Below are 25,802 nucleotides of genomic sequence, written 5' to 3'. Positions count from 1 at the left end.
GATTCTTAAATTGCTGCTCGAACTTCCTTTTAAAGCGCCTTTTTTTTCGAAAGGGTCTAAGCTACTGGTCTGGTTAAGACCATGGTAGTTTAATCGTGGCTATAACTAGTCTATTGCTAGTTGGTTTGGAGATAAGCAATGGCCTGGCCCCCTCCCCTAAAGTCACACGTGTGACATTCTAATCGGGCAAAGTTGGGGAGAGCTACGAAAATAAGCTATTTTTATATGACGTGGGGGACATGGGTCCCCCCTGGTCTTAAGGTTAACCCCTGACGAGTGAGGCTGCTCGCGCGCGGCAGCACAAACTAGCTGCGCACGAGTTATCGCGGTAGATTTTAAATTGCCGTTAAATCCGGCACACTCAGTACACATTTAAATATGTAGTTTGACCTCGTCGGCAGTCGATGCGGTCATTATGAGATATGAGAATGTCTGGTAGCATATTAAAACTGGTTGAGCAGAAATTTTGATGTTGTACTTAATAAATAATATTAAAGCTTATAGATTAATAATACAATAATAATTAGGGACTTGATAATATGATAATAAAATGTGTTTTTACTTGTATTTACATAGTCACAAAAGTCATAGTTTCATAGGAAAATTCTTAAAATAACTAACATTTTTCAATGAGATTTATAAAAAGTAAAATTATATGGTAACATATTTTGATACAAGTGTTGTATATCTTATTTTTCTAAATAGTCTTAACTTAATTTGTAAAAATATTACAATGTCACAAAAATATTGTATAAAATGGCCTATATGTATATGGCCTATTTAAGGCACTTGAATATGGCATAATAATAATTTCTTAGAAAAAAAATTACATTCCTAATTAAAATATAATATTATAAAAAAATCCGAAATAGATTCTCATAGTATTCCCATTCATGCTGGTAATATGAGCATAAGATTTCGCTTCAAGAACGCAGTGAGATAACGATGCGAGTGTCAAAATAGCTTAAAAATGTCAAAAACATAAATTACGCTCATGATATTCTATAATCCAGTAATTTTTCTTCTCTGCACACTTACAAAAACAAAAGTAAGTAATTTTTGCAGATTTTTGAGCACTTGCATTGGGAAATTACTGCATCTCCTAAGCAAAGTGTCATTTGCACAGATTTGCACTGCATATTCACGTATCAAGCCTCTTCACTTTTTTGACATTTAGATTGACACTATTGAGTCTTCTCGGCTATGAACGCTGACTTCCATTATACAAGTACGCTGGACTTATGATACCCATAGCCCACCTTCTTTTTGTGCCTATTTGAAGTGGAATCAGCGCTTCCAATGCGGGGAAAGAGAACTAAATCTGACGTAAATTGCAAATGGCCGCTTAATCGTTATTGGTTGTCATCACTAGTATTAGTTCCAGGTACTCTCACTACTGCTTGGCGATGGCGATTTTCAAACGTCGTTTTTACGTCAGATTTAGTTCTCTTCTCCCGCATTGGGGGCGCTGATTCCGCTTCAAATAGGCACAAAAAATACCTGTCATTTCAAAGGGTATCATAAGTCCAGCGTACTTGTATAATGGAGGTCAGTGTCGACAAGGCTTTAAATGAACGTATCGAAAAAAGGAACTAACGCTGCCACATACAAAAACGTCATTTTTGACAGTTCTCCTTTACCAGCAGCGCCCCCGCCCACGTTCATATAAAGCCTTGTCGCACTTTAACAAGCCTCTTCACTTTTTTGACATTTACATTGATACTATTGAGTCTCCTCGGCTATGAAGCATTAAATTTACACAGCTTTCGGTACCTATTTCTTCACATATTTCTACTTCTCTCTTTAACTTTGAATGACTTTCGCATTTATCACTTACTACATTCCCTACATCCACTGAGTTCCTAAATTTTTCTTGACTTTAGCATAAATCCACTGCATTCTTAACACACATCTACCAAGCATCTTCATTTTTCTTGACATTTTCACAGATAACCACTGCCTTCTCAACACACTCTCAATTCTTAGCCTCCTCAGCAATAAAGCTAGGTCGTCCGTTGGCCCGTCTCTTCCTTAGTGTGCCCAATATCTGCAGCATCTCCTTCACAGCCTCCGGTTCCTCTTTGGGCTTCTTGACGACCTGGTCGGTGGATTTCAGCTGGAACTTCCCGCCTTTGATCTGGTCCACTATCGCGTCTATACCTGCACCACCTGGAAATTTTTATTGTTTTATCAAGAGACCTTTAGTTTGAATATAAATAATTATAAACAGCCGGAGTTTATAAAAAGATAAAAGAGAAACAGACAATCATTAGTTAAGACAGCCATACTAACATTTTTTTCTGAAACCACTGGACAACGCCTCCGTGGTCCAGTGGTTCAGAGCTCGGCTCTTGACTCGGAGGTCGTGGGTTCGATTCCCGCGGTGGAAACATGTTATTTCCAAGTTTGGTTAGGATAATGCAGGCTGATCACCTGATTGTCTGACAAGTAAGATGATCCATGCGTCGGATGGGCATGTAAAAAGTCGGTCCTGCGCCTGATCTCTCGCCAGTCGTGTCGGTCTGCCGTCCCACTGGGTTATGAGAGTAAAGGAATAGAGAGTGCTCTTGTGTACTGCGCACACACTTGGGCACTATAAAATTACTCCTGCGTAGCTGGCCTGGTTTCCATGAAACCAGCCACCGTCACCGAAACCGGTGTGGGAGCTATTATTACTAACATTTTTATAAATACGAAAGACTAAAGAATAATATGTATGTCTGTTGCATTTTCACGCTTATACTGTTCAAGGAATTTTGATAAAATAAAAAGTTGGGGGTAACGACGTCGTCAACGTGGAACGGTGCGGTAACTTGGCACGGACCGCGGTACGTTGTCGTGGCGTGAAAATTTACGTCAACGTAACGTAAAACTGTTGTACGTCACCATGCCTTGTAAAACTGCTACATTCTTCACTTCTTATCTAGATATGGACCGCACAATACGTATTCTGCTTCTGCTATAATTGTTAAGACGGAGAGAATTCAGGAAAAAAAAGACGTAAAAAGTTGCCACACCGTGACGTGCATTTTCGCGTTACGTGGACGTTTTTCACGTCACGACAACGTGCATGGTACGTTGTCGTGACGTGAAAATTTACGTTACCGCACCGTTACACGTTGACGACGTCGTCACGTGGAGATGTGGACAGGCCGTAACATCTATCATAAATCATCTAAAATCAAAATATTTCTAATGCTAAATGCTAATATTTGATCTCCCTGTGTGCTTGCTTATCTGACTGTTTGTCTGTGTGTCTACAGATATATCCATTACCTCTTCACTCTAAATTTACAAATGTAAAATACTCACCACCATTCTGCTTCGTCCGTTTCAACGTGCCATGTTTGCTGGCGAGCATCTCTGCCATGTCCCCCCCAACTGTAGGGGGCGGTGGAGGCGGCAGGAAGCAGGGGGGAGGCGGCGGAGGCGGGCACGGGGGCGGTGGTGGAGGCGCTGATGATGATGGACATGGGGGCGGAGGTGGCGGTGATGGTGATAATGATGATTCAGTAGTAGATGATGCAGTAGTAGTTGATGAAGTAGTAGTTGATGATTCAGTCTTGGATGAAGGAGGTAATGGTGGAACAGATAAATTAGATTCAGATGGTAGTGGAGATTTAGGTGGGAGTGGTGACGGTGATGATGGCGCTTGAGTTGCTGATGATGATGCTGAAATGAAAAAAGTAAAGGGAATTAGTAAAATCATAAATACAAATAACCTAGCCATTAATTATAAAACAACAAAAGAATATATCAAAGGCTCAATTGCAACAAGTCATTTAGTTTTTAGAGACTGCCAAATATACGAAACTACGATACGAAAAACGTAAGCCTTACTTCAACATAAGTTTACCATAATAATGTTAAGGACACACAGAGCCATCTAGCGGCAAACTAGCGAAACTGATCAGGGGACACACTACACATAAATCCCCTACTCGAAACTAGATGGCGCTAGGTGGTACATGCTCGAGCCTCCTAGAAATTTCCCATACTTGTTTACTTGTTACGTGAATCGGGAACTTTCTGGAATTCGTCTCGCCATATAAAAAGCCGCAGGTGGACGGCCCGGCAGTTCAGTTCGAATCGAACTATCATCAAGCGATCTTCGGAGTGAAAACAAGTGATCAATAGTGAGTGATCCAGTGAACTTACGACTCGGCAATGACCTAGGACAGTGATAGTGCTTAGTGTTTTGGACTTAGTGCTTAGTGTTTGAGACCTAGTGTTTAGTGCAGTGTTAATAAAGTCTTCAAGAGAGTCAGCAGGTCTTTCTCTCCAAATCCTCGAACCTTAGCACGTAACAATAACTTTTCAATTTACATATATTTTAATTCTTATTCGTAATCTAGTTACTCAATTCTATGTATAGCGTTCTACTCACTTTCGACTTTAACATCTTTCTTCTCTCCAGCATTCTCGAAGTAGTTTATCCTCGACATGATGCCTCCTTTCCTCTGCCCAGGTCTATTCCTCTCCAAATCTGCTAGTCTTCTCTCCAACTCTGCTACTTTCCTCTCTGCCTTCTCCGCTCGTTCTAGAGCTTTCTGCGCATCTTCTTCCGCCAGTTTTATCTTCTCTTCCCATAGGAGTATGTCTGTGTCTTCGTGTTTTTCAGCAAGCTTTAACTGTAAATATAAAATATATTTAAAGAGTTATAGAAATAAACAATTTTTAGTTGCAATGAGTCTCAAATTCTCTAGATTAAAATTAAAAACAAATCATGATAATAAGCTTGATGATGTTAATAATAAAGTTATAGATATATATTTACAATGTTTAGAAAATGACGCATATAAACTGTCGAAAGCCTTTGGAACCTTTTAACTCCTATTGAAGACCTAGCTCACGTAGAAGACAAAAGTCAATATCAAGCACCTGCAACTCGTCCAGCTGGTCGCGGTGTCTGGCCGCCTGCTGCTCCAGGGCCTCCCGCAGCGCGCCCACCTCGTCCAGCAGCCGGCCCGCGCGCTCGTCCGCGCCCGCGTCGCCCAGCAGCAGCGAGGACTGGTGTGTCAGCACCTTAACGCGCTTCGCCGCATCGCGTGCCTCGCTCCTGTACCTGAGCAGCGATTAGATAAGAATATAAGCGTTACAGAGGATCATAATTATCAATAATATTATTAGGATCATGGCTAGAAATTATAAGATAGATATTCCGCCACTTTCAGTTTCACTTAGTTTTGTATGAAGCGTTTGATACCACAACCCAGTGATTAGGTTTAAATGTCTACGTTGATAACATGACTTTACGTTAGCTTACCTTTCTACGAAACTGTCTATAATGATTGATTATAGAAATGAAATAAGCTATACTAGATATACTACACACAAAAACGCTGGGTGTACCCCAAGGATCCAGTTTCGAATCGCTTTTTTTATTTGTTTTATAAATGACTTTCTGCCGACTACATCATTGATTCATTTTTCTTTTCATTCATTCATTGAGATTATTTTAAAGGTGTTCCTCAAGGTTCCATTTTAAGACCGTTACTTTTTATTTTTATCTACAAATGACTTTCTTAAAATAAACTTTCCACTCACGTCTCAGCCATCTCTCTGTCTCTGTCGGCATTGTGCTTCAGCTCTGTGACCTCGTCCATTAGCAGCTTGGACACGCGGTTGTGTCGCTCCAGCTGGCTCCTGCACTCCTGCAGCTCTGTCTCCAGTCGCGAGTTCTTCTCCTTCTCCATTTCTAGGTCCTGTGGATTTATTATTGATTTTACATTTTACATGAGATTTTATTCTTATTACATGTAGGCTCAGAACTACAGGACTGTATTTGATGAAGATGTAGAATAAAACGTTGCTACTTAAGCGTTCAATGTATGGATCTATTGCTTTTAGTTATAGTCGCAGTAGCATCTGCCTTCTTAGCGATAGCTCGTGCGTCTCAAACTCGTGCAACCTCGCGTTGTTGATGTCCGTCTGCAGCGCCGCCATCTGCGCGCTCAGCTCCTGCACCGTTCGCTTCAGGAACTCCACCTCCTCGTTGTCAGTCTATTACACCCCGCTCACCTGCTGCAGCTGCGCGCCGAGCTCGTGCGCCTCGAACTCGTGCAGCCTCGCGTTGTTGATGTCCGTCTGCAGCGCCGCCACCTGCGCGCTCAGCTCCTGCACCGTGCGCTTCAGGAACTCCACCTCCTCGTTGCTGCTGTCTGATGCTGAGGAGCATAAAAAGAGTTCCAAAAATATATTTTTAACACGCTTTTTTTATTAGCATGAGTTGTATATATGTAACGAAATCTTTAAGCTCGATTTTTACTCATCTCCAGTCTAATTAATCCGAAACTTTGCATACGTATTAAGAGGCAATGACAATACAATAATTTGTTATTTGTTAAAAAAAAATTAAAAATAAATAAATTAAAAACCGTGTTCTTTAGTTTTTTTTAACTATTTTTTTACTTTGACTTGACTTAGCTGGGGGCCTCTTGAATTCACTAGGTCCCAATTTAACCTAGGTCCTGGGTTAAATTGGGCTTTAACCCAAGGCTTGAGGGTAAATTCAGCCCTGTCCAGTCTCATTACAATAACACTTGCCATTATCATTGGAGTCGGTGAGGTCGATATCAACAGCGTTGGGCGGTAACGCGTGTAGGAGGACGGCGCTGCGTCGCTTGAGCTGCTTGTTCTGTTTATACCACTCCCCGGCTTGCTGCATCACCCTGAAATTGTGCTTCTTTGTAACATACTAGATGACGCAAAATTCGTTTATCAATGAGGGTGTTAAAATTCTATTTGCCACCAGCTGCCGCTATGTAGCCTTAGGGTCTATCGTGCCAAATAGGCATATTATCGTGACACATAACAGCTATATCGTGACACGTACCAGCTATATCGTGCCACATGACAGCTATATCGTGACACATGACAGCTATATGAATACTTTTATCCTAGAAAAATTTATGGAATTTTTAGAGGATAAAACTATTCACCAATTTAAAGGTTTATATAAAAACACTTTTAAACTGACAACTGCGTTACGGTTACGTAGCTGTCAGTATAGTTCTGCTAGGTCCTCTGCAATCTGTACTCTGTAAGTACAATATTAAAGTGCGAAAAAGATGCGCCTGCTAACAAGATTAATATTATCTGAACTATTATAATTTAGAAAACTATGCTAACAACCAGCTATTAAAAAGTGGCAACATCGTAGTGTCATCCCTTTTTTCTTAGATTGATTTGAAAGGGATGACACTATGATGTTGCCACTTTTTAATTTCTTCACTTTTTAGACAGACTATACATTTAGTTTTTGTGCAATTAAAATATTGTTTTAAAAACATACCACATCATGATTTACACAGCACACTGATTTACAAATAAAAAAAAATTACGTCAATATTTAATAACTTGCGAATTTGCCAACTGTCACAGTCAAATTTAAATTTAGAGCGCGCAAAATTCAAATTGACTTCTTTCAACACATTACAGTAATCAAATGACAAAGGTTTATAAAGCCAATTCCCTAGACAATTTCTATATTAAATACTGTTAAATGTTATGAATATTAAATAGTACAGATTTATTTTTCCTTCTAGTTCCTATGAAAATCATCCTTATGATATTGGGATAAAGGCTATACCAAAGGCAAAATAAGTTTAAACGAACTTGTCTATGCAACACAAACGATCTTGAACCATATACCCTTATGATTAAGTGCCAATTTCGCAATGTGCTGTGTGCATGCTTAATTATTTATTCTTTTCATCTTTGCTGCGACACCCTACACAGTTAAGACACAATGGAGCCACGAGAGTACTTCACATTTTATGCGTCTTTTGTCGCTAAAACGTATTTAACGTTGTCCATTCTAAGGCAAATTAAGTATTTTTTTATTACCCCTATAGACAAGAAAAGAAAAAAACTAAAAAAAGAGTATAATAAAATTTGGTATTGCCTGGGACTTTTTTATGATAACTGTAAAAGTAGCAGCACTGAAAGGGCAACTTTTTTTTACTTCTGTTGGAAAGTTCAAAGTGCACGCCATAAAAAATCGCAAAAAAAATTGATTTTTCAGCGCTGCTACTTTCACAGTGAACTCTCTACAATGAACACGTACACACCATACCTAAAGTATCATCACTTAGTTTTGTTACACCCTGTATATGCATTACTTACTTCTCGACTAACGCCTCCGTGCTCTAGTGGTATAGACCGCGGCTCTTGACTCAGAGGTCGTGGGTTCGATTCCTGCGTTGGGAACATGTCATTTCCAAGTTTGGTTAGGACAATGTAGGCTGATCAGTGATCACCTGATTGTCTGACAAGTAAGATGATCCATGTGTCGGATGGGCATGTAAAAAGTCGGTCCTGCGCCTGGTCTCTCGCCGGTCGTGGCGGTCTTCCGTCCCACTGGATTATGAGAGTAAAGGAATATGCTAATGCTCTTATGTACTGCACTCACACTTGGGCACTATAAAATTACTCCTGCGTAGCTGGCCTGGTTTCAATGAAACCGGCCACCGTCACCAAAACGGGAGTGGGACCTATTACTTACTTCTGCATCACCCCGGCATCAATCTCCTGCTGGTTCTTGAGTCTCTCATACTCCCGGTACAGGTCTTCGGATGCTGTCCGCAGCTTGAGAAGCTCCCTCTCTCGGTCATGCAGTTCAGCGTCCAGGTGGTTCCGCTCCTCGGTGAGGATCTTGTAGCGCCTCTGTAGATCATCATGCTCACGTCTCGCTGAAATGTGATAAGATTTATTAATTTCGTGATAAAATAGAAGAAATGTAAATAAGGAATGTTGGAATAAAATATCTTTATTAATAATAGAGTAGTTCTTAGTAATTGTATGTAACGATATTTAATTCCAAATATATTTTTTTTTTGTATTGTTACCATTATTGAAATCAAGCAAAAAAGGCCAAAAAAATCACAGTTCTTGTATGGAAGCCCCCTTGATTATTAATCTTATTTTGTTTTAGTATCTTATATCTTGAAACGAGCAATTCTTGTATATATAGAATTCTTGTATATATAATTGCTCGTTTAAAGATATAAGATATTTAAAGATATATATTATTATATATAAGCTATTTCATTTATAAGCTATTCCAGCAGATGGCGTTGTTAAGTAACACGAAGCAATGAGTGTTTGCTATACCGAGCAAAGCTCGGTTATCCAGGTACTTTGTTGTTATATCCGCAACAGAAATACACAATCTGTGAAAATTTCAGAAGTCTGGCTATAGCCAAACCGCTATAGCGGTTTTTGAGATTCAGCCTGCTGACAGACAGACGGACAGACAGACAACAAAGTCTTAGTAATAGGGTCCCGTTTTTACCCTTTGGGTATGGAACCCTAAAAGTATGTTTTGTATTTCTATGAATAAATTATATAGAAATAATCAGACTCATCATAATATAATAAAGTCAAAATTACTGAATATTAGGACTTTTCCAATGAGCCAAAAAGAAGAAATTAATCTTGTGTAATTATTGGCTGCGTAGATATTTTTATTAGCAAATAGCTGACCCGGCAAAATTTTTTTTGCCATTTTCAGAATCAATAAATAAAAAGTAGATAAAAACAATTCTCAGGTCTGACAAATTTACCATTGAGGAAGTTGATTTCTATGCAATTGACAGACAAACGTTATTTGGTCGAATATGTCAATTCAATGTTAATTGTGATCTGTCAGCTCTCAGCTGGGTTTGACGTAACGCAACCAAACTACTTAGGTCCCCGATTTGCATAGGAATCAACTTCTCAGATAGTACTTACATACAAAATTTCATTAAAATCAGTTGAGCTGTTTTGCAGAAGTTACACAAACATGTGACAAGAATTTTATATTTAAACTAGAATAGGCTAAAGTATACTGAATGTCTGCTTGAAATTTGTTTATGCATAATATTGTGTCTGATTATAACTATGATATAAAATGTGTAACAGAGATAAGAAAATTATTCATACAAACATCTAAGATAACGCTTATCTTTTATAAGAAACTGTTTGCTTTTACAAGAATTTAATGACAAAGGAATTTCTTGTTTAATTTGCATTATGTCATAAAATAAAAAAAATAAAAAAAAATGTTTATTTTCGGACAACAAGATCCATTAAATATCTACAAGAATCTTTTGATTATTTGATTTTGATGAACATCTTTGGTACAACAAATAAAAACCCCATTTAATTACAATTAATTACAAACACAGCAAATACAGGGTGTACATATAAGTTCTGTTTGCCATTGTATTTGCCATCTGGTGGGTCCACACATAAATTTTATTCTTATTATACATGCTATTTGATACTGTAAGGTTGGGTTGCACCAACTAACTTTAACTGTAACTTTAACTATAAATACAGCGCAAAATGTCAAATATTTGGTTAAAGTTAAATATGGCGTCCAAGGACGCCATATTTAACCTCAGCTCATATGTATATCTAAAAATTTACTATGTTTTAAAGTGTTTTAATTTTCCTGTCGATTTTTACGAATAATTCAATTTTTTATACCCTCAATCCCTGCAGTTCCTGTAGTGTACCTGTAGTCCAGTACCTGTAGCTTCAATAAAAAAAATAAACGCAACAGACATCTGTGAATTTCTCCAGTTAAAGTTAAGGTTAAAGTTAAAGCTAAAGGACGCCATATTTAACTATAACCATAACTTTAACTTTAACCACACCTCTGGTGCAACACAACCTTAGATTATATTCAAAACAAAAGTTCACTACTTTAATTTTTTCTATTTCTGTAACATGACATAATATAATAACAATCACACTAATATAATAAAGGCGAAAGTTTGTGACTCTGTATGTTTTTTACTCCTTCAAATCATAACGGCTCACATAATTTTTTTGTATGGTTACTGCGGGAAAATAAAATAACACAATTTATTTTCCCTAAACAGCTGCAGGGCACAGCTCATTAATAATTACTTCAAATAAATAATTGATTAAGCAGGAAAACAGATTTAAATTATACAATTAGCTGCATTTGTCATGGGTGTGTTTTTAAAATAATATGTGGTAAAATGAGTTACTGAATATTTGTCTAAACTCTGTTCTAATTAATTTTGTTCTAATGTTATATTACCCTTCCACATACTGCATAATATTGCCATGGGCGCCAGCAGAAATAATTTCCAAGGGGTGCAGATTTTAGTTTTCTTTCTTTTAATTTTATGAACAATAGTGACTGTCTATTTACGTCAATAGGATACATTAGTGCCGAAACATTACGAACTATCTATGTACGGCATGGTAATAGGGTTACAAAATGCTTTTTATTCCAATAATTCCTGTTGATCCCGAGATTCCCAAGGGGTGCAAGTGCACCACCTGGCACCCCCCTGCCGATGCCCATGAATATTGCAGACATGAACTTACTGACATGGCATAAAATATTATAGTACTAGGTAAATTGAATTACTTACAAATTTTTATCTTTTTAATTGGTTAGAAGAATATGGAAACTATTATTCATTACCTATAGGATTCTGGATAAGCAAAAAATTCTGATTTTTATACACAAGCTCATAGTACTGGAATTTAAAAGCGCATTTGGTGTATATAAAGCAAGCAGCACAATAAAAATAAATATGAAATAAGTATAATAATTTCAATGCTATTATGTATACCAATACTTCCTAATATAATTAAATGTATAAGTTAATGACAAAGAGAAACAGGTATTTTAGTGAGTCATAGAAAAATTAAACAACGCAGTACCTAACTCAAAACTAACTATTTTTATGGAAGTTCTCTGTTAGAACAATAATAATTTGGAATATTTGTGCAAGTTTACCAATATTTCAACAGCAATCAGTTTACTAAACTAAACTACTAAAGCTCTACAAGTTAATAAGGTTAAAAACTACTCTGGCTTTTAATTTAAGTATATTGATTCACTTTTTTAATTACTAATTAAAAACACAATATTGACAAAACGACAAAAACTCAAGAAGAACAGCTGATGCGGGATGCCTATTTTTGTAAATTGACAGTGAAAACTCAAAATTATTCAAAATAGTGATGGGCTACATTTTTTTTTTGTTTTTTTCCTCTTTCGTCTATACTCTATGACATCATTATACGTATAATAAATAATATTTTTTACACCAGTGCGCAGTACGAACAAATTATCTATAGAATACAAAGAATAATACAATCGTATTATATTTAATCGTGTATTGTTTTGTAAACAACTTAGTTCGGAACTTTATCCACATATTACATTAGTAGGAGTTTAAGAATATATAATGCGTTAAGCAACAGGTTATAGCCTATCATAATCTGACAAATGCGGGGCAAGGATTTCAATCCGCACTTTAATTTGCATACATTTCTTTGGCCAGCTGGGCATGCGCAAATACTACGAATAATAAAACGGAATAAAAACAACAGGATCTCGCGTACGCTAAATGACACCTACCTTTTTCCGATTTGAGAAGGTGAGCCTTGTGTTTTCTTTCGGATTCTTCATATCGGTTTTTCCATTTTTCGACGTATGTCGAAATCGCGATGTTCGCTTCCTTGCTGTTTTGATGCGCGTCGGGCTGCGTCATTCTAGCGGTAGTGGCTCGCGGGATTCTCGTCGCCGCGCCGGGACTGAGCGAGACAGAACTCCGGCCGCTTTGACACTGATTGTTGCTCGGCGCGATTGCAAATACATTAGCACCGTTCCTTTTAATCATTTTTAAATTAGTTTTTTCACACTTGCACTGGAATAACCCGCACCATTTTGATTTTGAATAAATTGTCTATCACGTGTTTATTTAATTTATCGATTTGCCGATCGGAAAGTGTTATATAAATTCGCAAATATGGGTCCCTTTGTTCTCGCGGTCTGGCGTTTTGAGGAAAATACGCAATAACATGTGTCCTGCACCGCTCCAACACTGCGCTCAGTAAATCCTTGAAAGTAATAAGATAATGTAATAATAAACTGCACTTCTCTGGAAAATGATAAAAAGCTTTGTAAAGAAAAAACACGACGAAATAAGCCTAGTGTCAGATAACAACTAACCCACCGACGATTGTGGTTGGAACATGATAATGAGATCTTCGTCATCGTGAGTCATTAGGCTTGATGTTTATGCTTTTTGTTTACTTTTGAAATCATTCAAGACTGCGTATGATTTTAGGTCAATTTGTGGAATGCCATTAGACTGTATGTTAGTCATGCATGTTAACTTTATGGGTACTGGTAGTATTAGTAAGTGTAAGGTATACCTATAGATAAGTATCTTCGTGGTTTTTGTAAATTAGTCAAAAGAAGTATCATAGATATGATTACTAGTTTCAAAGAAATGCAAGTAACCACTTGCATGATTAGAATCGAGGAAAAAAATATATAATTTATTAATTGTTAATTTAAGTAGGTATAGTACTTCAGAGCTCTACTGTAATCAATCTTGATATTGAAAAGTATGGTTTTAAAAACGTTGCTTTAACATTTTTCTAATATATTTTTTATTAAGAGATTCGGGAAAACATCGAAACTTTATCAAAACTAAATTAAATTTGTTTTTTGGCTTTAAGAGTATGAGATAATATATGAGATAATTTATATTATGTTAAAGATTTATACTTACCTAGATGTTTATTTTTATTCGTTGGCTTCTTTCTAAGTATAAAGAAATTGGTTTTAAGCGATGGAGATGTCAAGTTTATAGTAAAAAATCTACTTAAGATGCAAGAGTGAAGAGTTCACATTTTAAACGATATGAGAATATAAGCAGCAAACCTTGTAAAAGTTATGAATAAGTGAAGAATGACTTGTAATTACTTATTTTCATAACTGGAAAATCCACATAATACCACAATTACCAACAAATCACTTCAAAACACCAATGATTAATGAAAAAACCAACGCACTGCGGCTATGCGTCAAAAGGACTGAATCCATTTCGTCCAACGCACCAAACGGATATTCTAATTTTAAACAGTTTCTAGTTAAACACGCACTGTCTTGTGAAACTATAAAGCAGGATAAGACGACTGGGAAGACAGGACTCAAATGGTACAAGTGATTTAATTGAAACAATGTGCGGCATTAATTCTGTAGACATCGGTCACCAGACATCTGCCCACCCATTAGGCTGAATAGCTGAGATTGTATCAATAAACTGTTAATATTTAAATAAGTATTTAAATAAATAATATAAACTAAACTATAAAATAGAATTCTTAATATTATAACATTACAATTTCTAATGAAGGCTCAAAAATTAAAAACGGCATCAACATAACATTGGATGTACCGCATATATTAGGTACATATTTACAGGCTATAAAATACTTAGAAAGGAATGCCACCGGCACTTCGAACTTTAAAGGTGAAAGAGAGATAACATAATAATATTTAGACAAAAGAAAGTTAAAAGAAACCAGACGGATAACAAACGCGAAATAAAAAGGCAACATTAACCGGATGGCCTTACAAAACTTCTCCATATTTAGGAAATGAGGTCAAAACGAGGCTTTGCAAAGGGCTCCGAGAGCGCAAGGCAATCCGATTACATCATATACCTAAGTTGAAGCTCCGACAATGTATTCATTAAACTAGAGCTCGCATAAAAATGTATTTAATTATATTTGGTAACGAGGGTATTGCATACGAATAGAAGGACTATCATACTCAAACCACTCAAGAGAACCGTACAAATTATAGGTGTAAGTAACCACTAACCACTATATTATTATTATTATTATTTTGCTTTCCTTAGATCAGTCTTTCCCAAAGTGGGCGATAATGCCCTCTTGTAAGCGATGCAGATCTAAAGGGGGGCGTTGTGGGACCCAAAAAAGGGGACGTTGTGTAGAGGCTTGGGGTGATCTATTTCATCTGGATCCATTTAAAACTTAAACAAGGGGGGCGCTAAAACATAATTTATTTACAAAGTGGGCAGTAGACAAAATAAATTTGGGAATCCCTGCCTTAGATGAACTGGTTTTTTACATCGATGCCAAGAGCCAAAAAAAAAAGCAAATACTTACTACAAATTCTAGACTACGCGATGAGGCTGACGATGATAAAGTCTGCATTCTATCATTTGACTTTTGCCATCTAGACAGGGAAGTTATTCCATTATGCATTACAAGTGTATCAATTGGCCGATGAATATTGAATACAGTTGTGTATCCGTTGCTCCTTGCTACTGTAGGTATGGACATTAGCATTTTAAATATTAATTGATTACTTCACAATTCACATACTAGATTTCTTGTAGTCTTTCATTCTTTCGTTACTCGTCACAACCTGGCAGATAATTATAATAGAATCATAGGAAGTTCTGAAGAATTTGTTTCGTAAATATGATTCAAAACATAATAAGAAGATCCTAATTTAATAAAATCAAAAGAAAGCTATGGCCTTTAGTGAAATATTTTTTTAACGTCACAATAAATTAAATTATGTGAAAGATGCAAACCACAGATGTTGCATTTATTGCTTCCTGCAAATGATTCAGAAATCAGAATACACATGATTTGTGTTATTATTTTTAATTTTTATTTCGGTGCTTATAAATGTTCAAGAAGAACTCAGAGCATTCACCTTTTGCCGATTTTTATTTTAGTATTATGTGTGGGCTACTGTTATATTAGCAAACAATTGAATCTTTAGTAGGCAATACCGTCAAGTATAATATATTTGAGTTCCTAAAGTGAGTAAATATTTTTAATTTTAATTAAAGGTGATCACTTTATGAGTTTTGACGAAGTCATTAATACTGTTTTAAGAACTTTAAATAAAACTTACACAATATACATAGCATTTTTGAAAACCATCTTACTTACTTGTTGTTGAATGTTTTATGTTAGTTTTAATTTTTTTACCGCGTAGATCATGTGGTGCCGTCAGTTTGCTTACGAATAACCTACTTCGTCATCTATTAAAGTTTTTAATATTATGGCTTCATATTTAAAATCTTGAAGCTATTTATACTTTATAAGAACTTGTACGTTGCCAAGTTTTGGCAACTTTATTAAAAAGATGCATGATTCATGAATATTTAAGCATTAAATTCTAATGTGAATTACTTTACATATTACTGATTGTACTAAAAGATGGTATGTAATTTTATTAGGCAATACTACCCTGACTCTGTTGTGAAACTTTGTCCTCTGTACCTCTAGGCACTTAATTACACACTTTGACATTTCGTTTTGGATCAATATCGTTTATTTTGCAAACAGCCGGGCTATTCTGTTAGTTGGGTAGTTTCCTATTTCTAGGCATCACAATTATTTTGCAAACAGCAGTGCTATTCTGTTAGTTAGGTAGTTTCCTATTTCTAGATTTACAGGAGTTGCCGATTATGGAACAATTAACTGCCACCCACAGGTTTGTAATGAAATTGACAAAGGGAAAAGTATTTAAAATAAAATTTCTGTAGCTATAGCAAAACGCCGCCAACATCAGTTCACCACATCTGCTTATAATCCGTGGATTGATCGCAGATAATACTAAGAAGAAAAAAAAAGCTATAGCAAAACATGTTTATCGTATTTTACCCCCCTTACTAATATTTACGCAACGTTAAAGATCCCGTATCTTTGTCTGTGGTACGTAGTACTTATATTTCAATGGTCTATGATGTGACTTTTCCAATATACCAGACAAAGACAAGACGTTATTCACGTTATAAATATTTTTATTAGGTACTAGAGCAATTTTGGTCAGTGTTTAGAAGGTAAATTTTCATTTAGTAATCGTTCTGAAACTACTATTGGAATCGAAATTACAAGGTCACACTATGACAAGGACATGCAGCATGCTAGAATAATGGCAAAATAATACAATTTTACCTAATATAAAGCTAGTCTATTTTCACTACCCATAATGTTATTTCATACCTACTTACTTTTTATTTTAACTAGATGACCCGATAAATTTCGTATCACTTCTTACCTATTAGGTACTTTAAACCTTCCTTGGAGTTACACGAATATTGCAAAACTAAAATTAGCGAAATCTATTCGTTCAAACAAAATTAAAAATACATTTTCATCAAAATTCATAGATATTCAAAGAATAATTAAATAGTAATTACCTGTGATGGCAAACTTTCCACTGCCTCCCACATCCCTGCTCTTTTGATAAAGTTTAAATTCACGCGCCGGGAAGCTAATAATATCCATACTTATATTATTATATCGTAGATTACATATTATGTGAAATTCTCAATCATGATAGATCTCATGTGCGGTTACTTGTGACAATATGTTCTCACAAGTCGATCTATTTTTAGATCAATTTCTTTGTTACTGGAGCGGTGACGTACCAGCCGAGTTAACGAGAAATTATAAATCCAACATCAACATGCTCCTATAAAAACTTGTACATACATAAAAGTTACAGTCATATTGTATATTATACAAAATTATGAAATAAAAACCTCTACTGGTAAAAGTTACTGAACTGAGTAAATAGAAGATACCAAACACAGTTTAACTATTTAAGTAAGTAATTTTAATATTGTAAAAAAATAAACAAAAATAAATTCTACGTACTTACACCTTTTTGGACTTAAAATGAAAGATTTTGGCTACAGAAAACGATTTTTACTATGACAATAAAAGCGTAGTAAAACCTAATAAAAACTTAAAAGTAACGACGTTTACATTGTATCGTGTTTAAACGGAACATAAGCTATCGATTTTTTTTTGTTTTGTGTTTATGATTCATGCCCTTCGTTCGTTGACCTAATGGTTACTTCTTTTTTACTAGCATTAATTTAATTTTCAAAAAAAAATAGACAAGTAAAAAAAATTGAGTAGCTGTACCTACTCTATTTTTTACTTGTCTATTTTTTTTTTAATTAGTGATGTTACCGTGGCCGTACTGAGTAGGTACTCAGTACGGCCACGGTAACATCACTAATTTTCTTGACAACAAAAAATGAATGTCAATTATAAAATTATATAGATTATGTACCATCGAGGAAGTTGATTCCTATGCAATTGACAGACCAACGTTATTTGGTCGTACGTAGGTTGGTGTTTACTTGGCGGTCCCCCGACACACCTTGACAATAAACAAGGACTAAAATATTATTACTTTACACAAGTTAGGAATTATTTGAACTTAAAGGCAGTAAATTTTATTTCATACTTTTTAAACATGTGTTGGTTATAGTGCAGAATAATTCCTATCAACGTAATTACCATCCATCAATGTCCTTTTCCACCTCCTCCACTTTGGGTTCATACGGAGCTCGGCTCCTATAGAATCCAGGCGATGCTGCAGCAGCAGCATGTAAATATTTACTGTGTATCTACTTCTTACTGGTTGTCGCAATTAAAATGAGCCCAAACACAAAACCTCTGCTCCAAGTTGGCGAGGAGTTGGATATCCTATTGATTACCAGGTGATGCAGCAGCACCTGGTCAACTTTCCATTAATATGTGTATACGTATATTGCATATTCACTAATGTCACGAACTAGAATGAAATATAAAACCCATTAAACGAATACAAGTTGCTAACGGCCTTTCATGAACCAGATAAACCCTGATTGTCCAGCACTGAGCAGGCTGACGATAATGAATTATCGTCGCTAAGAATACTCTCGATCATGTCAACTTTCAAACAAAAAAAAACTAGATCAAAATCGGTCCATCCGTTTGGATGCTACGATGCCACGGTCAGATACACACACATACAAACAGACAGACAGACAGACAGACACGTCAAACTTATAACACCCCTCTTTTTTTGTCGGGGGTTAAAAATATCCCAAAATAACGGAGTCGAGTGCCATCTATTGATATTTTTTGTAACTAATAGTTATTGCCTTAGGCCTGAAATCATCTGGCGCGATAGAGGGCGCTGAATTAATACCTTTGAAAAATTGGAAAATACCGTACAGAAAGTATCATCGAAGCTACGTCGAAGTAATTTATTTGTGGGCAGTTGAAGGACTTTTGTCATTTGGTCGGATAATATAATATGAAAGACCGTGGGATCAGTCGGCTGGGTTTGACACTTGAACGCAACCAAATTACGTAGTCTGTCCAATGTCCATATCTACGAATCCACTTCCTTGACACAAAAGATGAAGATTTACGAAATCTGGACTATAGTTTTTACTCGGTGGGTACCACGAAGCTAATTGTATTAGCGTCATGGTGGGTACACTTCATTGTTATTTTAATGTAACTTTATTATTAGCTAGGTAATTTATAATTTGTAAGGGTTATCATATATTATATAATTACATTATCATTTATATATGATCATTTCTATGATCATATATAGGATCCAATATATATGATCATTTGATCATATCTGCATATTACATTATCATATTTCATTGATCCTGTTTTACGTCTTATGTGGTTTCAATAGCCAATGGAGAGCGCTAACGCTGACAGGTATTGACGTCAGGGTTATTAGATCTCAGAGAATTCGATTTGTCAAAAGACATCGTCATTTTTAATATGGCTTGTTTTTTGTTATTTCAGCAAGATTATCCAAGTATATAATTAGAAAAATAATTACATTACATTATTTGAAACATAATTACTTACCGTTAATATGATTTAATTAACATTAAATCATATTAACGGCCTCATCGAAAAGGACATTGATAGATAGTAATTACGTTGATAGGAATTATTCTGCACTATAACCAACACAAGTTTAAAAAGTATGAAATAAAATTAAATTAAGAAATTTAAAAAAACCCCGCCAAACAACTTTAAAAAGAAATGAAATAATATTTACTGCCTTTAAGTTCAAATATTTCCTAACTTGTGTAAAGTAATATTTTAGTCATAATTGTTGTCAAGGTGTGTCGGGTAGGGTTGCTGAGGATTCCTCTTCCTCTTCCTCATAATGAGGAAGTTCCGCAATAATTTGGGTTCCTCAACCGTTACCGCATCCTCATAAATAAAAATACAAAAATCCTCTTCCGCTATCGCTTCCTCAAAATTTAGGAGGAATTTATGAGGAATTTCACTGCGCATGCGCGTCGCGTATCCAATCATGGCAACGCACACGCCAGAGCGCGATGCCGGACCAAACGGGCGCTGCTGTTCCTTGTTCCTTGTCTCTCTCGCCACCCGCGCTGTTCCTTGCTTGTTTGTTTTAATTTTATTGACATAATATAGCAAGCGTTGTTTTGTTTACGCGTGTACGCACTACGCAGCTACGTAACAAGGCGAATAATCTAATAATTAGATTTTTATCGAAAACCGAAATGATACCGAAGTTAGTGCTATATCAGGGGTTCCCAGACTTTTTTGTCCACTGCCCACTTTGAGAACAAAATATGTTTTAGTGGCCCCATTGTTTCACCTACTTTCTTTTCCTAATTGAAATTAAGGGGCTTTTGCCCCTTAATTTGTCGGTAATATTAGCCCCCACAGCCTCTACAAAACGCCGCCATTTTTTCTGAGTCCCACACTGCCCCCCTTTAGATCTTCAGCGCCCACAAGGGGGCGTAATCACCCACATTGGGAAACGCTGTACTATATGGACGTACTTCCTCTTCCGCTTCCTCATCCGCATCCTCTTCCTCAAAAAAATATCCTCTTCCTCATCCGCATCCTCTAAATTTGCGCGTGACAATTCCTCTTCCTCCTCCTCTTCCTCATAATCACTTCCTCAACAACCCTAGTGTCGGGAGACCACTAATGTAGATGTTTGATTTGAGATTTCACATAACATTATATATCCGAATCGAATGGAGATAATCAGCGACTTGGCGGTTGTAGGTTGTAGTTTACTTGGCGGTCCCCCGACACACCGTGACAACAATTATGGACTAAAATATTACTTTACACAAGTTAGGAATTATTTGAACTTAAAGGCAGTAAATATTATTTCATTACTTTTAAAGTTGTTTGGCGGGGGTTTTTTTAAATTTCTTAATTTAATTTTATATATTAAATAACTCTCTCAGTAAATGTCAAAAATCTATGATCAAGGAAGAAATGAATCATATGTCTATATTACATTATCCAATATCATTGACTCAATGATCTCGGATCCATCCATACTAATATTATAAATGCGAAAGTATCTCTGTCTGTCTGTCTGTCTGTCTGTCTGTCTGTCTGTCTGTCTGTCTGTCTGTCTCGCTTTCACGCCAAAACTACTGAACCGATTGCAATGAAATTTTGTATACAGTTATTCTAGAGTCTGAGAAAGGACATAGGCTACATTTTGATGTGGGAAAATATCTTATTTCCATGAAAATATCGATGAAAATGAATTCGCATTGCGCGTGGCCAGCGCTCATCCCGGGGGTCCTGGGTTCGAGTCCCGCAGGCGGAACAAAAAGTTTTCAATGTTCCTGGGTCTTGGATGTGTATTAAAATAAAATTTCAAAAATCTTAAATATATTTTATGTTATAAAAAATCTAGAAATATATCGATGCACAGAACATTTTAGTTCTAATACGATTCAACAGATGGCGTTTTATTTTTTAATTAAATATATTTTATGTATCTATACTTCTATACTAATCCATACTAATATTATAAATGCGAAAGTATCTTTGTCTGTCTGTCTGTCTGTCGCACTTTCACGCCAAAAACTAATATTATAAATGCGAAAGTATCTCTGTCTGTCTGTCTGTCTCGCTTTCACGCGAAAACTACTGAACCGATTGTAATGAAATTTTGTACACAGATAGTCTAAAGCCTGAGAAAGGACATAGGCTACATTTTGATGAGGGAAAATATCTCATTTCCATGAAAATAACGATAAAATGAATTCCTACTGCTGTTTCAAAATATGAAACCAGATGGCGTTCTAAAATAAAGGAGTACGTGTACCATGTTGGCCATGCAGAAATATAATTTATCGATGCAATGAACATTTTAGTTCTGATATATGACAACATATGGCGTTTTATTTTTTACTTCATTGTAATATAGAATTAATCATACTTAATGTTTTTTTTTTATAATCTATATCTATAAAATAAAATAAAATAAAATAAAAATAAAAATAGCCTTTATTCTATTACCAGTAATTGTTACAAAGATTACATGCATACATTAGTTATTTTTGATACTATTCGGATTAAAATATATTACATTACAATTTATTGGTTACATTAAAAACATTTCATTTTAAATAAAAATAAAATAATAATAATAATTTTATAAGTAATTAAAATAACTATATATCATCTGTTTCTATATATAGCATTTTACAAAATAATTTAATTTATTGTAAAGATATTATTTTCATAAGATAACATAATTTTTAATTTTATTATTATTAAAATACTATTCGGTTTAAATTACATTAAATTGATTTTCATTAAAAATATTTCATTACACATTAATTTAAGCATCATTTATTAAACTATAGCAATTGTTTTACATATACATATTTATTATTATTAATACTATTCGGTTTAACTTATAATAACTTGATTTCTAAGTATTTTAACATATTTTATAAAAACATTTCATTATAAATTAATTAAGCATCATTTACTAAACATTTAATTTAACTATAGCAATTGTTTTACATATAGATATTTATTATTATGAATACTATTCGGTTTAACTTATAATAACTTGATTCCATTAAAAACATTTCATTATACATTAATTAAAGCATCATTTACTAAATATTTAATTTAACTATAGCAATTGTTTTACATATACATATTTATTATTATGAATACTATTCGGTTTAACTTATAATAACTTGATTCCATTAAAAACATTTCATTATAAATTAATTAAAGCATCATTTATTAAATATTTAATTTAACTAAGTATATCATTTATTTTAAATTACATTTTAGATGTCTGCCGTTACTTTTAACAAATTAATTTCAGTATTTATTGCAGTAGTTATATTCATATCACTGTTCCATTTAATCTCATATTACATTAAATTTATTAATTATAAATTATAATCAATAAATCAATGCAACACTCAACCAAACAACACAATGACATAATATGGTTATTTTGCATGCAAAGTATACAATATTACTTAATCTAACATGCCATTTTCTATTTGTTTTAATCTACTTATAATCTATTTAGGTAATAGTCGCCTCTTTGGCGTAGGCCTCCCCCAATATCTTCCACTTCTGTCTATCTCTAATCTATATCTATACTAATATTATAAATGCGAAAGTATCTCTGTCTGTCTGTCTGTCTCGCTTTCACGCCAAAACTACTGAACCGATTGTAATGAAATTTTGTACACAGATAGTCTAAAGCCTGAGAAAGGACATAGGCTACTTCTTTCTGGAAAAAGGGGTTGTAAGGGGGTGTTTATGCGTAAATTTGTTCAAATTAAGTTAGTTTCAAAAACTGGAACAGATGGCGCCAAGAGTCGCCTAGATCGCGCTATTGCTTGCTCAAATGTATTTCTATAAGAAGTGGTACCATGTTGAGTTTAAGATTTCGATTCTTTCGATTGTTATACATGTTATTAAATAACTCACGTACCAACATAGAAATCAGAAACAACAGTCTACCAATAATAAATACTAAATAGTTTATGGCCTATGGGTATTGGCTATTGGGCAAAGCTAAAGTTGTGTAATGCATTATGCAGCTAAGTTGTGTAACGCTAAATAAGCTTTAAAAGGTATAAAAAAGTTTAATTTAAAAAAATCATATTATGTGCACACTACACGGCTGTTTTGGGTATTTTGATTTAAGGGGTACCAGGGTTTTAAAAAGCTTTTGACACCAATTTTATTGACACCGCGCGCTATAAACTGAAGTCCACGCGGACGAAGTCGCGGGCAACAGCTAGTATAATATGATAATCTAATATCCCCCTAGTAGTTAAATACACAAATCTTTGTGTTGCTATTGATTTTTGCAGGCACTTCAATTATTTCTGTTGTATTGTTGGGTCCGAGCAAGTGATGGGTCCTTACTCCTTACTCCAGACAATCTGGATTCGGTAGTCGCGACAGCGAAGTTAGACAAAGTGTGGCTCATCGCAAGCGCCATATTGACACGTAGCACCTCCATCGTGGGTATCGCAGACACAATAGATTTTCACTTGTTATGCGGCAGCCGGCTGCTGGGATTGATGGGTTATTGATGCCTGTCAAGTACCATGCCTTTTTGATTCGTTGTCCATTATTATCAATTGTGAGATGTCTAAGTAGTAAGTACCCAGAAAAAAGCACTTAGATAAAATCAATGCCACTTCTCATTCTAATTTTATGAATCAAGAACGGGCTCACCAGAGCCTACCAGTACCAGCGCCCTGGGCGAGATTTCTTCGGCGCCCAGGGTATTGATAGTGCTGAAAAATGATCCCCTTGCCAAGACGTTTTCTTTATAGCTGCTTTACAAAATCGCCAATCAAAATGTATGGAATCGACATTACACGAACGTCAACGTCATAACTCATAATATTAAAAAACGCTTATACAGAGTGTAACAAAACTTAGTGATAATACTTTAGGACGTGTAAGTGTTACTTGTAGAGAGTTCACCGTGAAAGTAGCAGCGCTGAAAGACCAATTTTTTCCACTTTTATACGGGCAAGCGCCCCAGCGACCAGCGTCAAGAGTTTCCCCATACAAAAGTGAAAAAAAAGCTTTCAGCGCTGCTACTTTCACAGTGAACTCTCTACGAGGAACACTTACACGCCCTAAAGTAGTAAAAAAAAATATCACTTAGTTTTGTTACACCCTGTAATTGTCAATTACTCAATTCCATTGATCGGCGATTCTATGAAGACGCGATAAAGAAAAGATCTTGGATCCATTTAATTTAAACATTAGAATAACTAAAGAGGTATATCGCTAGGGACCTTTTCCCGAGGGCTTTCCCCTCGCTGGAAAATCGCGGAAACTCGCCCCCTCGTTTTCCCGTTCATAATTCGACGCCATATTTCATCAAACCCCATCTTGCGAATTAAAATCGTAATTCGTTGTAATTTATTTCATAAATAATAATGTATTTATGATTGCAATAATTATTATCCATATTTCGATAATAATAATACCCCCACACCGGTTTCGGTGATGGTGACCGGTTTCATTGATACCAGGCCAGGTACGCAGGAGTAATTTCATAGTGCTCAAGTGTGTGCGCAGTACACAAGAGCACTCTCTATTATTTTACTCTCATAACCCAGTAGTTATGTCCACACTGTGCACTTTCATCTTCAATTTTTGTCATCAACTACGCCAATATTGTCATTTTTGAAGTTTTGGATACGGTTAGAGGGTATGCGTCGCGGGCATGCCTCACGTTCGCTGTTGACTGCGCTAGAACGCATGCCCTTGATGAACAGAAAAAGGCACAGTGTGGGCAAAGCTATTGGGACGGAAGACCGACACGACCGGCGAGAGATCAGGCGCAGAACCGACTTTTTACATGCCCTTTCGACGCATGGATCATCTTACTTGTCAGACAATCAGGTGATCAGCCTGCATTGTTCTAACCAAACTTGGAAATAACATGTTTCCAACGCGGGAATCGAACCTGCGACCTCCGAGTCAAGAGCCACGCTCCCACTGGACAATGGAGGCTAGGGTTGCTGAGGATTCCTCTTCCTCTTCCTCATAATGAGGAAGTTCCGCAATAATTTGGGTTCCTCAACCGTTACCGCATCCTCATAAATAAAAATACAAAAATCCTCTTCCGCTATCGCTTCCTCAAAATTTAGGAGGAATTTATGAGGAATTTCACTGCGCATGCGCGTCGCGTATCCAATCATGGCAACGCACACGCCAGAGCGCGATGCCGGACCAAACGGGCGCTGCTGTTCCTTGTTCCTTGTCTCTCTCGCCACCCGCGCTGTTCCTTGCTTGTTTGTTTTAATTTTATTGACATAATATAGCAAGCGTTGTTTTGTTTACGCGTGTACGCACTACGC

The 25,802-nt window shown here is 35.8% G+C and overlaps 2 protein-coding genes across 7 annotated transcripts in view; one reads left to right on the top strand and one right to left on the bottom strand.

The window, feature by feature from the left end:
• Positions 1-1,661: 1,661 nt before the first annotated feature.
• Positions 1,662-12,971, bottom strand: LOC121737691 (shootin-1-like). 2 transcript variants are annotated; one of them, XM_042129364.1, is made up of 10 exons: positions 12,398-12,971; positions 8,507-8,693; positions 6,547-6,671; positions 6,022-6,167; positions 5,548-5,705; positions 4,882-5,065; positions 4,388-4,631; positions 3,313-3,672; positions 1,958-2,169; positions 1,662-1,912 (listed from the first exon to the last, which is right to left on the bottom strand). In XM_042129364.1, exons 1-9 carry the CDS (start codon positions 12,657-12,659, stop codon positions 1,976-1,978), a joined length of 1,860 nt encoding a protein of 619 aa, XP_041985298.1. In that variant the 5' UTR covers positions 12,660-12,971; the 3' UTR covers positions 1,662-1,912; positions 1,958-1,975. The 2 variants fall into 2 exon arrangements, with proteins under 2 accessions (XP_041985298.1, XP_041985297.1); XM_042129363.1 differs by having other exon boundaries at positions 1,662-2,169.
• Positions 12,972-12,985: 14 nt separating this feature from the next.
• LOC121737690 (protein Skeletor, isoforms B/C) overlaps positions 12,986-25,802 on the top strand; it is a 56,699-nt gene continuing 43,882 nt past the window's right edge. For all 5 annotated transcript variants that reach the window (XM_042129362.1, XM_042129359.1, XM_042129360.1 and 2 more), the window contains exon 1: positions 12,986-13,037. The gene's annotated coding sequence lies outside the window, so the exon portion shown is untranslated. The remainder of the gene's footprint in view (positions 13,038-25,802) is intronic.

The sequence above is a fragment of the Aricia agestis genome, chromosome 21, assembly GCF_905147365.1.
Source record: "Aricia agestis chromosome 21, ilAriAges1.1, whole genome shotgun sequence".
Classification (NCBI taxonomy): Eukaryota; Metazoa; Arthropoda; class Insecta; order Lepidoptera; family Lycaenidae; genus Aricia; species Aricia agestis.
Note: the sequence above shows the minus strand (reverse complement) of the source record. Positions and strands in the feature narration are given on the sequence as shown.

Coding starts and splice junctions, on each gene's coding strand:
- LOC121737691 (XM_042129363.1), bottom strand. CDS start 12,659: ATGATTAAAAGGAACGGTGCTAATGTATTTGCAATCGCGCCGAGCAAC. Junction 6,672..8,506: donor GATGCCGGGGTGATGCAGAA/GTAAGTAATAGG, acceptor GCACAATTTCAG/GGTGATGCAGCAAGCCGGGG. Junction 5,706..6,021: donor TCGGCGCGCAGCTGCAGCAG/GTGAGCGGGGTG, acceptor ATAAATCCACAG/GACCTAGAAATGGAGAAGGA.